Source organism: Lactuca virosa, chromosome 5, assembly GCF_052849685.1.
Source record: "Lactuca virosa cultivar CGN04683 chromosome 5, Lactuca_virosa_CGN04683_v6, whole genome shotgun sequence".
Taxonomy (NCBI): Eukaryota; Viridiplantae; Streptophyta; class Magnoliopsida; order Asterales; family Asteraceae; genus Lactuca; species Lactuca virosa.
Window position 1 is genome coordinate 343,385,656 of NC_136430.1, and position 11,240 is coordinate 343,396,895.

Below are 11,240 nucleotides of genomic sequence, written 5' to 3' on the forward strand. Positions count from 1 at the left end.
GACTCCTAGGGTTTCAGTGTCGCCGAAATCTCATGCCCAAGGGTTCCTTATATAGGTGTGGGAATTAGGGTTTCAGTGATTATCCTTATCTGGTTACTTAGCCACCAAGCAGCCCAAGGATAATTCTAGAGAAGCCCCCTTGGACGAATTCCTAAGGCCTTATCCTTAGAATTCTTTCACCCTATTCTCTAGGGTTTCCTTACCCAACTTTGCAACTATCACATAATTACAAGTTCAGTCCCCTTAATTCAATTAACCTCTTTTGACCACAAAATTAATTCTTAATTAATTCTTGACCAATGTTAAATAAATAAATAAATATGATTTCTCTTTTAATATATTATTATTATAATATATTAATAAACCATAATAACCTCTTTCTCTATTATTCATCCAGTCAAGTTGCTTTAGTGAAGGCAACCCAAAAGGACCATGCACAATCGGGTCAAGTACATACCAAATATAGTTACGGGCTTAGACACTAATCCAACATACTACTCCATTCCGCCTTCGTCATCTCCTTCCTCTCCTCCTCCTTCTTATCTGGTATGTTTTTCTGATTTGTTTTTTTACTCGAAATTAATGTTTGAATCGTGTTCTTACTGCTCGATTTTGGATAAAATTGGTGTTTTGATCGTGTTCTTATTGCTCTTTTATGTGGTTTGTATGAAATTGATTTTTGTGTTCTATTCTTGTTGTTCTTCATAATCTCCTTGAGTTGTTGTATGAAGTTTGTGATATGGGTTGATATTCTCTTGACCCAATCTTCCATTGTTGGCCATTGTATGGGGAGCAAGTATTGTGAGAGTGTATTGCAAGAAATAGTGAAGTATTTGGGGATTTGATGTCACCACAGGTTGATACCGAGAGGATGTCAAAAATAGCCACAATGATCCTTTTTTTGAAAAATATTGTGAGATATTGTTATAAATTTGTTATATTATGATATAAGAATCCATATGTAACAAATTTGGATGTTTATATGACGTCTAATGTCTAATTTGGATATTTTATGATGTTTAATTTGTATGTAAAAAATAGGTTAGAGGGTTAAAGTGGTCATTTTCGTCATTAAGATGCAGGGATTCAGATGCCTAAACAGATATCAACTTTAGTTCGGATACATCTTCATAAAGATCCTCTTCATCATCTAGATATGAATCATCTAGATGCTACAAAAAAAACCCCTAAATATGCTAACCTGCTCTGAAAGTGACGCGACTTTTTGATGTACTTATTTTTTAGCCTAAAGGTTGACATAAATAAGGAAGAAAATTTGAATATATTAAAATTTATCGGGTGGTTACAAGGTTGTCCTTATTACATTTTCGCGTTCTATTGTTAGATATTCACGATGGCCGATGAAGTATTTTCTAGGTTGTCAAAGAAGAAGACTTGAGTATACCTGCATTGGAGTGAAGGTGGGAGGTGACATTGGTTTCCATGTACCAATCAACGTGTCCTGGATCATTTAACGACATGGTGTTGAACATCTGAGGAAGATTTGTTGGCTCGTTAGTGGGTTGTTGGACCTAGCATGCTTGAGTTTGCCAATATGGACTGTTAGGTTGTGGAGAAGCAAAAAATTGATGTTGTTGTTAGGTAGTTTGCTATTGAGAGAGCTACTGTCTGGGCCCAGTTTCCAGATGGGATTGGAAAAGATGACGATGCATTGGGGCTTGGCAGAATGCCTTGTTGAAATGGCCCATTTGTGGGTTGATGGACTTGAAACCATCCATAATCCATGCTCCTCCTATCGCACGTTGTTGATTGTCGAGGAAACTGCCACCATTAATATTGTTAGATCAACCACCATAGCGGCAACTACCCCGACCCCCACGATTGTTATGACCACCACAACCTCCACGGTAACCCCCTCTCCCTCCACTATTGTTATGATTATTGGAAGATTGAATCGTGAGAGCATTTGGAAAAAAGGAGTGATCGGTGTGAGTGATGGATGTGTTAAGTTGTTCATCTTGAATCATTTGTTGCTCCTCACAGATTAATATCGACCAAGCATCCCAAAAAGAAACAGGCAGATCCCGATGGCATATATTTATAGCTATATATCGGAATTTTTGTGAAAGACCATTGATCATATAAGCAACTATATTTGTTTCAGGGACTTTAGCATCCATGTGATCTAAACGATCTGAAAGAGCTTTGATTTTGTTATAATATTCAGTGATGGACAAGTTACCAAGGCTAATGTTTCGAAGTTCTCTATCAAGTTGAATGTTTTTGGAAGCTTTATTGTCACAAAAAAACCTTCTCAAGGGTTTCCTAAAACTCAAAAGAAGATGCCTGTTTTTTGAAGATCATGTTGAGAAGAGAAATAGAAAGTGTACCATACATCCATGATTTGACTATTGCATTCGTTCGTAACCAAGAAGCTTTGGCAGCCGTAGACTCGGCGGTGCTCTTGCCTTTATCTTTGTATGACTGAGGCGCTTCAGTAGGCGAATTGAGATGATGATCGACTCCATATCCTATGTAGTGTATTTCAAAAAGTTCTCTCCAGATGTCGTAATTCATCTAGTCCAGGTCCAAGACAAATGGAACTGCATGTTTTATGTTGATGGTGGAACAAGGCTTATCTGTGAGATTTCCTGATATTATGAGGGTACATAAAAGAAGATTGGGTATGAAAGAAGAAGGGAAGAAGAAACAGAACAATTGATAACGAAGAGAAGGATTTACATGAAGATATGCGTCGATTAGGGTTTAGAACGATCAAAGAGATTAGAAGTCTCTGATAAAAAGCATATTGTAGCTTGCAGTATTGGAGTTTCAACTTTCAACTTTTAGTTATGGCCTATATGCATGTATGTGTATTTCAATATAAAATAAATTAATACTTAAATTAATTTAAATAAAATTAATTGAATTTAATAATTTAAACTTTTGTTAAGTTCAATTATTTAAATCAAAAGTTAAATGATTGTTAAGTGAATGTCGAAATTAAAATCCTAACCAGTTGGGTTGTGGTGATTTGGTAAGACATGTAGCAGATATGGTGCATAAACTATTAACTCGTGTTCAAATCCTGACACTATTTAGCCTCTGTGGTCATGGGGGTTCGTCTACAGTGACTCCAAGACATGAGGTATAGCCTCATGTTCGTAGCGGGGAATTAGTCGGTGCGCGAAAGTTGGCCCGAAAACCCTCGTTGGGGAAATTCTTTTTCCAAAAAAAAAATTAAAGCCCATGATAATTAGAATTAAGGTATGGAACTTGAGAAATAAATTTAATTATGATTTTGACTTATTTAAAAGAATTTTATCACTTAGGAGTGTAGAATTAGGAGTTAAGAGACTAGAAATGTTACGTAGAAGACTAGACGGACATGTTGAAGGGCTAGTTCTGCCAACTATGGAAACTTATGAATGACCTTGACATAGCTTAGTAAACAATCTTTTGGGAGTAAATTTTTAAGTGATTAACATTCTAGGGTTTAATTAAAGTTGTTAAGTTAAAAATGTTAATTCGATAACATTTTGGATCAAGAGTCAAAAATAGGAACTTTAAAAAGTCCAAACGGTATAAATGTGGAAATATATTGACATTATTTAACGTGTGAGAGTTAAGAGAAGAGTGGGAAATAACTAATCTATATAGAAATTTCTCTTTGGAAGATGAAATTGACTCATATCACCAAATCATCTAAGAGAAGCTTGTAATTAATGTATTTGTAGATACTTTTTATTTTTTGAAGAGTTTGTTGGATGTTAGATTACGCTCTAAGGTGTTCATGAGTCCTTCTCATGCCTTGAGAAGCTTTTTGGATGTTGGTCCACACTTTGATATGAGTTTATTATATAGCTAAGAAGAGATGCCCCTATTATGATTTCATACTTTGAATGTTTTATATCATTACATGGATACTCTATATGAAATACTATAAGTAACTAGAGGGGAATTAGTTGCGCCTTTGGCGCCGTGTTTCTTTTTATTTCATTTCATTGCAATAAATTAAAGTTAGGTTAGCTGCATCATTCACGGTTGGATTGGAATCACAAAATGATTTTAGTTTTTGAAAGATGGAAATTATAGACAATGAGTGAGTGGATTAGATTTTTGATTAGAAAAAGACTTAAAAAAACCATACCAGTAGCTTGTTTTCTTCTTCTCAAAACACCTGTAAGTGATTGCAATTCATTACCATCTAAGTTTTCTTTCGCATCAATCATGCAATCAGCTAAAGCCTTAACAATCGACTCTATATCAAAGTTAACCAAATTATGAAAATTACTAATAGCATCTTAACAGTCAATCAAATGACATATATAAGGAATGACATATATATATATATATATATATATATATATATATATATATATATATAAGGAAAGAATTCGGTAAGCAAACGTTTGAGTTTCTGAGCATCGTTTTCAGATCGTGATCGTTTTTCACGATTAGGAGACAAATCTAATTGTCTATTGACATCCAAATTCAATCCGGATCTAGGGATACAAAAAAAAAATCCCAATCCGTCCGCCTATCACCAACACCAACATAAACTCAAATTATCAAACTTAGATACAAATTTTTTTTTTACACTTGCATCATTATTTTTAAAAAGAATATGCATACCCCAAATCAGCAATCACAATGGTTACATTATCTTGAGAATATTGGTCCTGCAATAAAACAGCTCAGAAGTCAAGGGAAGTGAGAAACTCGTGATCAAAAGGTGAAAATATGTACGAAATTCATTACATACCAATGCCATTTGAGCTAGAGCTTCAGATGCAGCCTACAATATATTGGTATAAAAATAATAAAGATTTTATAAACTTTTGTTTTTCTAGAAAACTATTTCATGGAAACTAATTACCTGCCTGCACATCTCAAACATGTTCCCGAAGTTGGTTTGTAACAAAGTTGACCACATCCGAGCTGAAGATAATAAAATTTGGATAAAATAATGAAGCCATAAGCCATCAGTTGCTAACAATACAAATTCTGCTTCAGGCCCAAGTGTAACTTGATAAATATCAGGAGTAGCAATAACCAAGTCCCCAAAGAACCGCATGCTGCACCAGATCATAACCCCACTTTTATAATTTATACACAGCACAGCACAGCAGTGGGCAAAGGGTATTTCAGTCATTTACATAAATGAGAGAATGCCTACCGGGATACGATTTTTTCAGACCATCTGCCTTCGGCAACTTCTCAAGCCATTCTGTACCTTCAGACCTCCTCCAAGCTAGGAAAAAATTATAAAAACCATATATAAATTTATTTATATACTTGCTTGTTGGGCTTTTCTTGAAGCCAAATTATAGTTACAAAACGTATAATCAAGCGTTGCCCTTTGAAGACAGGTTAGATAAAATATGGTTGAACAAAAGTAGATTGTCACCCCTGAAATGATCACAACCATAATCAGACCAAATAGCAATTAAGGAAAAGAAAATATGTTGTATAATTAGTAATGACCAGAATGCCCTTGTAAGATATTGTCTAATTATTCTATCTTTATTGTTCACCATGTGTTTTCTCGCTTGCATTTCATTTAAGTTTGGTAAGTCTCTCATCTCTACACTATTAGTTACTTTACGGTTTACAATAATAATCTATCTATTCATCTTACATAAACGTTTATTTAACCTTGCAGGTTGCTATTATTTCTAAACACATATAATTTTTTTATAAAGCGCAACTAAACAAACAGGGAAAAAGGTTAAAAATGTCATTGAATCCTAATTTTGGTAGTAATCCTAATAAAAAAACTCAACTAATCTCAATTATATTCTTCAAAAACATTAAACAAATATTATAAACCTTAAAAAAACATTCAAGTATATATAAAAACAAAGATTTAATAAAGAAAAGCAAACCAATGTATATTATTGGCTTACACAACATTTGTTATGCCTTTCGTATGAAAACTTCATTTTTCGTAAATACTCCATGTCTAAACTTCCAGAATTGAGCAAACTACAAAACAAAGATGGAAAATATTTCATCATTTTAACTTTAACCCACGAAACAAATTCTATATATTTATAAATCCAAATAATCATATGTTTACTATTGCACTTAACTTTCAGATCAATATATTAACAGTTTTAAACTTCTTGCAAAGTAATCAGGCATCGATTTTGGTTTTCTCTACTGACCCACTATGAACTATTAGGTAAAGTTATACGTTATTGATTCCTTGATATAAAAAACCGTGAATTTGACCATCAAAGATAAGTTTGTGGTGATTGTTGGAAACATTCCCCAATTTCCGCTGGTTTGATCAACTGTAGCTGCTACCACCTCCAGCATCACCAGCCATACAGTTATACCCTTTTGTAGTTTCACCTACACAGAAATCCAAACCGCACATGAAAATTTTGACCTACATACAAATCTTAACCGAAAAGCAAATTCAAAACTTACAAGTCAACTTCACATAAACACACCAAAGTTTCTCATATCATGAAATCAGCACAAAAAGAAAAAGAAACTGATAGTGGAGACAAGAGAAAACAAAAGCGAGGCTGAAATCAGTAAAATGAAAAGTTACACGCGTCATCGCTGATCAAAAAAATTACAAGAAGTTAATAGGAATACAACTGAATTGTTTAGTATAGCATAGAGAATACAAACTATATACATACCATTTGAATCATAGCAATGTAGTTATAATCTTTATTACCAATAATAGCAATATGTAACTCATAATAACATCGTATTTATATTTGCTAAAAGTGAGGGGCACCAGGGAGTTTTGCTAAAATTCAGACATTTTTATTTTTTCCACACGTACTACAGGTCCAAACTTTCAGTTTTCTGGGTCTTCTTCCATTATTGAAAATGGACGATAAATAATCTGAGAATCAAAAATCAAAAATCAAAATCAAGTCAAAGGAAAGAAAAGAAAAGTAAACCTTTGACTTTGACCTACAATACCTTTATTTCTTCCACAATTTATGAGCTCCCGCGAAAGATAACATGCATCACACTTGGCTGAAAAATTGACGACTACCCATTTCTCAATTTTAATGGAGTGAAAAGCTTCTGCAAAAAAAAAAAAAAAAAAAAAAAAAAAAAAGAAATTCAAATACATAAAGCAGAAAAAAAGATAATAGATATAAAAGTTGAAAGTAAAATGGCGACAACAAAATAACAATAGAATACCTTCTTATTAAAGTTCCATCGCCCATTACAAGGAGAAATGTTTTCTCTATTACCAACCTTCAACTGTAATTTAAAAAAAAAAAAGTAAATGAGAAAAATGTCATAATGAATATATGAAATTACGGAAATAACCCTATCCTATCACACAAACCTTTGGTGCCTGAAGAACAGGACCCTCAACTTGAGCAAGTTATCTCTCAATAGTGATTCCACACGAAGGTAGTAAAGGGTCATCATCGTAATTATAGTTTTTCATAGCCTGATAAGTTAAACAAAGGATAAATTTACGATAAATAACACAAAGATAAGTAGGCTCAAAAGGGTATTATGGTAAAATATAACTTTACATCGATTATAACTCGCATTTTTCAGGAGGCTTTTGCAGTCAAAATAAAATGACACTACATGTATTCTTTCAGCAGCCTTATGATACAGACTTACCTACAGGAAGTGAAAACCAACATGATAATTCAAAAACAAAGCATATAAACAGAAATTTAAAAAAAAAAAACATTTTTATAAGAGTATTATTTGTGTTTACATGCAGAGCATGGGGAGGGTCCCAACCTCCATTGGGCGTAAACCAAGTTGATTAATCTTGTGCAAGTGGTTATTACTACTGATGAAATAGAAAAAGAAAGGCATGAAATAAGTAGATGAGCAACAAAACCAACAATTAGCTAAAAAAATTATGCCCATGTTGAAGCCTGCGTGAACAATGGTGTGCTGGTATGGAAGAAGTCAGCCCTCTTTCACGCTGATTGCAAAGCATCGCACAAAAAAAAAAACCAATCCCTACAGAAATTATATATTGAAAGTCAAACACAAAGTACAAACAACATACTGATTAAGATTGTCGGGTATGACGGAGGTTTGATTTCATAATTGAACAAAAAAAGACTTTATTTATAATATTGATTGAGTCAGGCATTTCATCAAACACCTGGGCTGCTCAACTAAAGAACTATCCATGAAGAGGCAAATTAGAATTAAATAGGTAGTTTTTGGAGGCGATAACACCCCAATAAAACATGATAGTAGATTTTTGAAGCGATAAAACCCAAATAAAACATGATATACACCTGATGAAATCTAGAAGGAGTTAGGTAGTTGAGAAAACGCCGTCAGGGTGGAAAAGTCACGGTCGTCGTCTCACCGGACATCGGTGGAAGGCCTACACATCAACGGGAATTACAGGCGTGGCAGGCCGCCTGTTTGCGCTTCAAGATGGATGAGATTTGAGGAGCCGATATTGTATTGGATAAAGGGGTGGTGAAGATGTTGTGGTGACTGGTGGTTTGCTTCCGGTGGCAGAAGTCGAGAGAATAGTGGGGATGGATGACATACGCGTGTTATGTATACCTACAGGCGTGAAGAAGTGGAAGAAGCGATGGTGATTCGACTGATTCAACCATATGGTGAACAAACGAAATTGGAAGAAACTGAAATGGTGAGAAGGAGTAGTAGAAGTCGACCTCATCGTTCGATTGGAATGCAACAATGGAATAGAGCGGAGGAGTTATCAAGTGAAGATATCCGATAAGCATGAGGAACAGTCAATGGCGGTGGAGAGTCCTATCGGAGGAGAAGGGCGGCACAATCAAAACAGATAAGAAGAAAAGATAAGAATCAGACAACATACTGAGGTCTAGAATGAGAAATAGAAGTTCCTTTCGTGTCTACATAACAAAGAGAAAGACTTCCGTGTCAAAATAAGAAAGAAAAAGAACTTTACTGTAGCTAAGGGTTTTAGAAATTGATAGTATATACTAATATCTATTTCATTCACTCGTTTTTCAAGTGAGTTTTATACGGGGATAATTTACTTATCTTCTTTGGTTTTTAAATCTCATTTGGTTTTTAACTCATGATCATGTGCATCCATATTAAAATGAATATTGAGACTTGTGTGGCCTGTAAAATTGTTGGAGTCTTTCACGATTCAATATATTTTAGTATAGTTAGTATTAATATCGAGATAGACTGAGTTCAATATATCCATTCAGATTGGAGGTGAGGCGTATGCACACTTGGAATGATAAATGTGGACTCGAGAATATGGGGGTCTAGGGTCAACGCCCCTTATTCACTGAGATTGGAGGTACGAATGGTGCACACTCTGAGTGATAAATATAGACTTGAAAATACAGGGGTTCAGAGGCAGCGCCCCTAGGTATAGGGTTCTAAGGGGAAGCACCTCTGACGGGGGTGTAGGGGCAGAGCCCCTGACGATTTTTCCTAAATGAAATTATATATGAGAAATGGGTAAGAGATAGATTTTCCTATAAAAACCTTTAATGACATCATGATGATGTAAGTGTAACTCTCAACCACCCTTTTGGCATCAATATGATGTTGTAACCACCGTTTAGCCACCAATTTTATGCACTAGAGCCTGACCTTTACAAAAACATTCCAAAGGGTATGTTTTGAGAACCGAATACAAGCACTAAAATCAAGACCTTTTGCTTTTGCTACTTTCTTACTCTTTGCTATTTCTTCATATTCATGTCTAAGTTTAATATATATATATATATATATATATATATATATATATATATTATAACATGTTCCAATACATTTTCTAACGTAATATAACTCATATGACATGTTTGACACCATTTTTCATATTTTGTCAAAGTTTGCCTTTTTTTTATTAAGATTCAAATATATAACTATATTGGTCATATCTTTTTTAAGACTTAAAAATTCTAATACATTTGTTATAATTGTAGGTACTCTAAATAAGCCTTACATTATTATTTTGTGTTCTTCTTTACACTACCATTAAATGATTTTCCTAATTTTGTCTCACTTTTTGATTCTAATGAAAATATACATTGTTAATTTTACTATTCTTACATAGCCATAATTTTTAATTTCATTATCCATCATATCACGAATTGTCCAAATATAAATTTCAAATAAACTAATAAACTTGGACCATTGTTGGCATATATTAAATTTGTGTCCCCATTTCATACATCATTTCATACATCATGAAAGTTTGTCATTTTCTAGCAACGTACATAGACCCAATTCATTAAATCTGGATATCAATCGGAGCCGGTTTTGGAGAACCGAAGGGTAGCCCTATCCCAGTCTCCATCCTTGCCCCCGTCCATAGTTATTAAATTCAGGTATACCTAGTCCCAGTCCACGTTTCCAGTCAACTCAGGTATTTATCATGTAAATTCAGATTTGAATATTGGGTACCCATCGTCTTTTGTTATTTCTAGTCATGTCTATGTTTTTTAATAAAAATTTGTCTAATTCAAATAATAATAAACTTAAACCTCATAATTGAATATTTGTCTAATTAAATATATGATCGTAAACTTAAAACTCAGATACATTCAAATTAACATATATTACTAATTATTAGATGTCATGTTGACTTTTGTCATATTGACTTTTTGTTCGTTAAAGTTTGTTATGGTGGGTCTGTTAGAATTGGTTACTCCGGGCAGTTAGAAGTTAGTTTAATCACAGTTAATTAACTTAACTAGCATTAGTTAGCTGTTAGATGATGAGTTAGTAGTTAGTTAAGTCTTTCTTGTATATAAACATTGTTCTATGTATTCATTGAGTAGAATTCAATACACATGAACATTTTGGTTCTTTTCTCTTGTTCTTACTCTGATAATATGGTATCAGAGCACTTTTCTTCTGTGCTTCCGCATTCATCATATCAGTGATTCTTAATCACTGATTCTTCAATTTTCTCTTCGTGATTCATACTCTGTTTTTCATCTCTTTTCTTGTGATTTTGAGATCTAATCATGTCTGATTCAATTCCTTCGGTTTCTACACCTAGTTCTTCACAAAATGAGGCTAGATCATCTGATGATCCGTATTACATTCATCATTCTGATAACCGTGGTACATTGCTTGTTAATCAAGTTCTCACAGGGGACAATTATGCCTCTTGGTCACGATCGATGACAATTGCTTTGTCCGTGAAGAACAAACTTGAATTTGTTACTGGAGATCTACCACGACCTTTGTCAACTGAAGTTAATCGTTTAAAAGCTTGGAATCGAAATAACAACATTGTTATTTCCTGGATCTTGAATTCAGTATCAAAAGAGATTTCTGCT

At 33.9% G+C, this 11,240-nt stretch overlaps 2 protein-coding genes across 11 annotated transcripts; both read right to left on the reverse strand.

Moving 5' to 3' along the window:
* Nucleotides 1–1,805: 1,805 nt before the first annotated feature.
* Nucleotides 1,806–2,538, reverse strand: LOC145113341 (uncharacterized). Its single transcript, XM_079049444.1, has 2 exons — nucleotides 2,390–2,538; nucleotides 1,806–2,307 (listed from the first exon to the last, which is right to left on the reverse strand). The coding sequence occupies exons 1-2, from the start codon at nucleotides 2,536–2,538 to the stop codon at nucleotides 1,806–1,808; spliced, it is 651 nt and encodes a 216-aa protein (XP_078905570.1).
* A 1,824-nt stretch (nucleotides 2,539–4,362) lies between these two features.
* Nucleotides 4,363–8,833, reverse strand: LOC145115992 (putative protein phosphatase 2C 5). 10 transcript variants are annotated; one of them, XM_079052354.1, is made up of 14 exons: nucleotides 8,223–8,832; nucleotides 7,682–7,935; nucleotides 7,488–7,581; nucleotides 7,292–7,399; nucleotides 7,141–7,203; nucleotides 6,913–7,020; nucleotides 6,400–6,832; nucleotides 6,057–6,321; nucleotides 5,871–5,949; nucleotides 5,141–5,373; nucleotides 4,841–5,039; nucleotides 4,727–4,759; nucleotides 4,597–4,643; nucleotides 4,363–4,501 (listed from the first exon to the last, which is right to left on the reverse strand). In XM_079052354.1, the coding sequence occupies exons 11-14, from the start codon at nucleotides 5,036–5,038 to the stop codon at nucleotides 4,456–4,458; spliced, it is 324 nt and encodes a 107-aa protein (XP_078908480.1). In that variant the 5' UTR covers nucleotide 5,039; nucleotides 5,141–5,373; nucleotides 5,871–5,949; nucleotides 6,057–6,321; nucleotides 6,400–6,832; nucleotides 6,913–7,020; nucleotides 7,141–7,203; nucleotides 7,292–7,399; nucleotides 7,488–7,581; nucleotides 7,682–7,935; nucleotides 8,223–8,832; the 3' UTR covers nucleotides 4,363–4,455. The 10 variants fall into 10 exon arrangements, 8 of the variants coding, with proteins under 8 accessions (XP_078908480.1, XP_078908477.1, XP_078908481.1 ...); XM_079052351.1 differs by having other exon boundaries at nucleotides 5,871–6,321; nucleotides 8,223–8,502; nucleotides 8,616–8,831; XM_079052355.1 differs by having other exon boundaries at nucleotides 5,871–6,321; nucleotides 6,400–6,466; nucleotides 6,621–6,832; nucleotides 8,223–8,831.
* Nucleotides 8,834–11,240: the final 2,407 nt, after the last annotated feature.